Source organism: Callospermophilus lateralis, chromosome 2, assembly GCF_048772815.1.
Source record: "Callospermophilus lateralis isolate mCalLat2 chromosome 2, mCalLat2.hap1, whole genome shotgun sequence".
Classification (NCBI taxonomy): domain Eukaryota; kingdom Metazoa; phylum Chordata; class Mammalia; order Rodentia; family Sciuridae; genus Callospermophilus; species Callospermophilus lateralis.
This window is the reverse complement of record NC_135306.1, coordinates 198,577,893-198,582,339: the sequence shown is the minus strand read 5'-3', so window position 1 is coordinate 198,582,339 and position 4,447 is coordinate 198,577,893. Positions and strand designations below refer to the sequence as shown.

General features: G+C 37.6%; 1 protein-coding gene across 1 annotated transcript; it reads left to right on the top strand.

Annotated features, from left to right (window-relative positions):
* The first annotated feature begins 2,148 nt into the window (after positions 1 to 2,148).
* LOC143391849 (olfactory receptor 5B3-like) lies at positions 2,149 to 3,072 on the top strand. The gene has a single exon (XM_076844603.2). It carries the CDS (start codon positions 2,149 to 2,151, stop codon positions 3,070 to 3,072), a length of 924 nt encoding a protein of 307 aa, XP_076700718.2.
* The last annotated feature ends 1,375 nt before the right edge of the window (positions 3,073 to 4,447 follow it).

Below are 4,447 nucleotides of genomic sequence, written 5' to 3'. Positions count from 1 at the left end.
ATTATCAAAGGGATGGTCAAATGAAATGCTTTAGGTGATTGCAGAAGAACCATATATTTAACGGGACCATGGATTTGACAAAATTTTTAGAACTCTACAGTAAAACCTAAGGGTATTATGGTATGTAAATTATGCATTAATTTTAAAAAAGTAGAAATACTACAAAAGCACACACATATATTAAAACTAACCAGCTTGCTCCCCACAGACAGATTAATTGCTTCTTCCCTAGGAAAGTCACATCAGGAACTGCAGGTAGACTCTTGGGGACCATCTGCAGAGGTCTCAGGTCTATATAATTCTCTCCAAATCTCCAAATCTCACCTCTGAAATCCCAACATGACTCAATAGTACCTGTTTTGGCCAGAACAAACATGCTTCATTGGGCATCATTTGCTCATTTGAATGACAATCATTGTTAGTGCAAACAGACCTCCTTCTCTCTTGAGGACTTGCTGTGAACATTTAATTGTGGACAGAGAAATATTCAAAGATAAAAATCACTTTGTTTTTGTTTTACAGATACAATTCTGTGAATTATTGGGGAGATGTTACCTTATCATGTTTATTAATGCAAATAGAAAGACACAAATGAATTTTTCATGTAGATGGAAAGAATCATTTGTAGATTCAGAACTTGATCTTCGGGTTTATGTTCTTTCCTCCCTTTTTCCTGCATTAGAGAACTTGGAACCTTTGACCACTGCCTGAGACAGAGCTTCACTAATAGTAAGTATGACATACTCCGGGCTGGCTGTAATTTCAGTCTCCCTGTTCTGGATTGATTGCTTTTTTCCTTTCCAGCCAAATGGTAAGTTTCTACATTCCATGAACATTTTAATGAGAAAGATAATCCATGCAAAATCTATGGGGCAGCTATACGACTTAATTTAAAAGATAAAAAAAAAAAAAAAAAAACTGAACTGAGTCTATGGCATAAATGCAAAAATTTCTCTAAGAGGGAATTTAGAGAATTCACAGATAGGTATGTACAGATATTTGGATTAAGTTCTTAAATAGTCTGCATCACAAATGAACTAAACAGACATTTCCCAAAAGAAGAAATACACAGTGGCCAACAAATACATAAAAAAAAATGTTCAACATCCTTAGCAATTAGAGAAATGTAAATCAAAACGGTGCTGAGATTTCATCTCACACTGGAAACAGCCTAGGTGTTTATCAATTAGTCATCAAGAATATAAATAAGAATAAATGTTGGAGAGGATGTGGAGAAAAGAAACATTTACACTCTTGGTGGGACTGTGAATTAGGACAATTGCAATGGAAATCAGTACGCAGGCTCCTCAAAAGACTAGGCTTGAAAAACACCAGGAGATCCAGCTATGCCACTTGTTGGTATTTACACTGAAGAATTAAAGTAATCTGACTATAAGGGCACATGCATCCCATGTTTTTAGCAGTACAATAAGCAAACTATGGAAACAGCCTAGGTGTTTATCAATGGGTGAGTAAAGAAATAAAATGCAGTAGATATACACAATGGGGGTTTTATTCAGCCATAAAAAAATGAAATTATGGCATTTGCCAGAAAATGCATGGAACTAGAGTCCATCATATTATGGTAAGTGAAATAAGTCAAACTCAGAAGGTTAAGGGTCATCTGTATGTTTTCTCTCTTGTGCGGAGGATAGAGAGGAAAAGGGAACATAAAGCAGGGGGTGGATCTCCTAAGAATCAAAGGTAGATCAATAGAGAAAGGGGACAATGAAAGTAAGGGAGGGAAGCGGAGAATGCAGGGGAGTGATACTGACGAAACTATGTTGTTATATTGTGTGCACGCCTGAACATGTAACAACTAATCTCATCAAGTAGTACAGCTATAATGTGCCAACTAAAAATTTAAAAAATAATACTCTGCATCTCTGTTAACAAGTGTAGAAGGACTTAAAATTGGGAATAAGATTCATAAGGAGTCTTCAATTTCATAGAATTTAACCCTGTATGCAATTAATGTAACACGTTTAGCTTTCAAGCCCAGAATTTTTCAGGAGAATCTTCAATAAGATATTGGGGCAAAGAAATAATGTATATTTCATACATACTATTTATTTAAATTCAACCTTTACTGTTTTGTTCCTTTTTTGTCATGACTGTAGAACATCTAGAGATTCTCAGACAACATTGATGGAGAACAGGACAGAAGTGACAGAGTTCATCCTGCTGGGACTGACCAAGGACCCAGGTCTGCAGCTTCCCCTCTTTGTGACCTTCCTCCTCATCTACACCATCACTCTGGCTGGGAACCTGGGGATGATCCTGTTGATTCTCCTGGACTCCCGTCTCCACACTCCCATGTACTTTTTCCTGGGTAACCTGTCTCTGGTGGACTTGTGCTACTCTTCAGCTGTCACTCCCTCGGTCATGGCTGGGCTTCTTCCTGGAGATGAGGTCATCTCCTATGGTGCTTGTGTTGCACAGATGTTCTTTTTTACAGGTTTTGCTACTGTGGAAAATTTCCTGCTGGCCTCAATGGCCTATGATCGCTATGCAGCAGTGTGCAAGCCCCTGCACTACACCACCACCATGACGACACGTGTGTGTATTGGGCTGATCGTAGGCTGCTATGTCTGTGGCTTTTTGAGTGCCATAGTCTGCACAGGGAACACATTCATTCTCTCTTTCTGCAGGTCCAATGTGGTCCATCATTTTTTCTGTGATATTCCAGCAGTTATGGCTCTCTCTTGCTCTGATAGACAGGTCAATGAGTTGATTTTTATTTATGTAGCCAGCTTCAATATTTTTGTTGCTCTCCTTGTTATTTTAATATCCTATGTATTGATTTTTCTCACCATCCTGAAGATGCGCTCAGGTGCAGGACACCGGAAGGCTATGTCCACCTGTGCCTCCCACTTCACTGCCATTTCTATTTTCTATGGTACAATTATCTTCATGTATTTACAGCCCAGATCCAGCCATTCACTGGATACTGCCAAAATCACATCTGTATTCTACACTTTGGTCATTCCAATGTTGAACCCTATGGTCTACAGCCTCCGGAACAAAGAGGTAAAGAAGGCTTTCACAAAGATTGTCTTGGAGGGCAAATAGCCTTCAGGAGTGTGATATTGCTTTTTAAATGATCACATTCCCATCAAGCCTTGTCCATATATTGAATTACATTTTGGTAGACATAAAGAAGCTTCTGAAGTGATACCCTCGGCTTCAGGAGACTGTAATTTATTTATATATATATATATATATATATATATATATATATATATATATATATATATAACATGATATTCAGAATCTGATACCTGAATGAAAATACCTCTGATAGCTTGTGGTCTGCTTGTCTGAAGTCTTGTTATATATTGATAATTGCAATGTATGCAAGTTTTTACCCCATGTTCATACTAATATATGTAGAAGTACATCTAAATACCCATGATTAGAAGATGTGTACACACGCACACGAGTGTAAATTTGTCCAAATCAAGTGTAATATGGTTATTGGTGGTGGCTAATTTATTTGTTAATTTTTTTCAATTAAGGGCTATCTAGGTAGCCAGTAAAACATTTCCCTGTGTGTTTCTGTGAATATGTTTCAAAAGAGAGTCCTATTTCAGGCAGTATACTCAGTAGAGAGTAGCATAGATCTCTCATCAATGTGAGTACACATCATCCAATCCATTGAAGGCTCACCTGAACAGAACAAATAGCTGAAGGGCAAACTTTCTCTCTCTTTCTCTTTCTGTTTTCTTCATTTGGGACTCACATTCTCTTGCTCTTGATATCAGAGCCCCTTGCTCTCAGACCTCTGGTCTCCATAGTTACACTAGTTGTGCCCCATCCCTCTCTGTGGTTCTCACCATGCAGATCGCAGGGCACGGCCTGTTGTGGTTTCCAGAAGCACACGGTCCCACAGCCAGAGTATATTTCCATTCATACGTACACTCACATCCTTTTGATTCTCTCCCTACAAGACCAGTATTTAATGATCTGAGTACAAGACCAGTATTTAATGATCCTAAATCAATGCTTAATCTTGTGGTAGAATAAAAATTCATATCAAATATTTTAAAATATCTTTCATTACTAGTCCAAGCATGCTAACTTATGAAAAAGGATGATATATTATTGAATGAAAGTGTGTCCTTTTCATTACACATTTTAACATGAGATACACAAACCTGGCATCTCATATGAATTTATATTTCTGTTTGAGTCATTCAATACAACTAAGATGTTTATGTTTAAATTTTGTAAGAAGTAAGGTGTCCAGAGGGCCAGAAAAATCAGGAAAATTAAAAGTATTTTCATGTAGCTATTTGTGGTGTTGAATTGAATGTATTTGTTGACTGTATATAAAGGATACAAAGAGCCAGGAAACCATTCTACTGTGAGTGGCAGAGAGGATATTTCTGGAAGAGTACATTTTGAAGCAGTCACCATAGTAAAGAAGATCTGCCCCATCAATGTG

Excerpts from the sequence above, each read along its gene's own strand:
- LOC143391849 (XM_076844603.2), top strand. The coding sequence starts at position 2,149 with ATGGAGAACAGGACAGAAGTGACAGAGTTCATCCTGCTGGGACTGACC.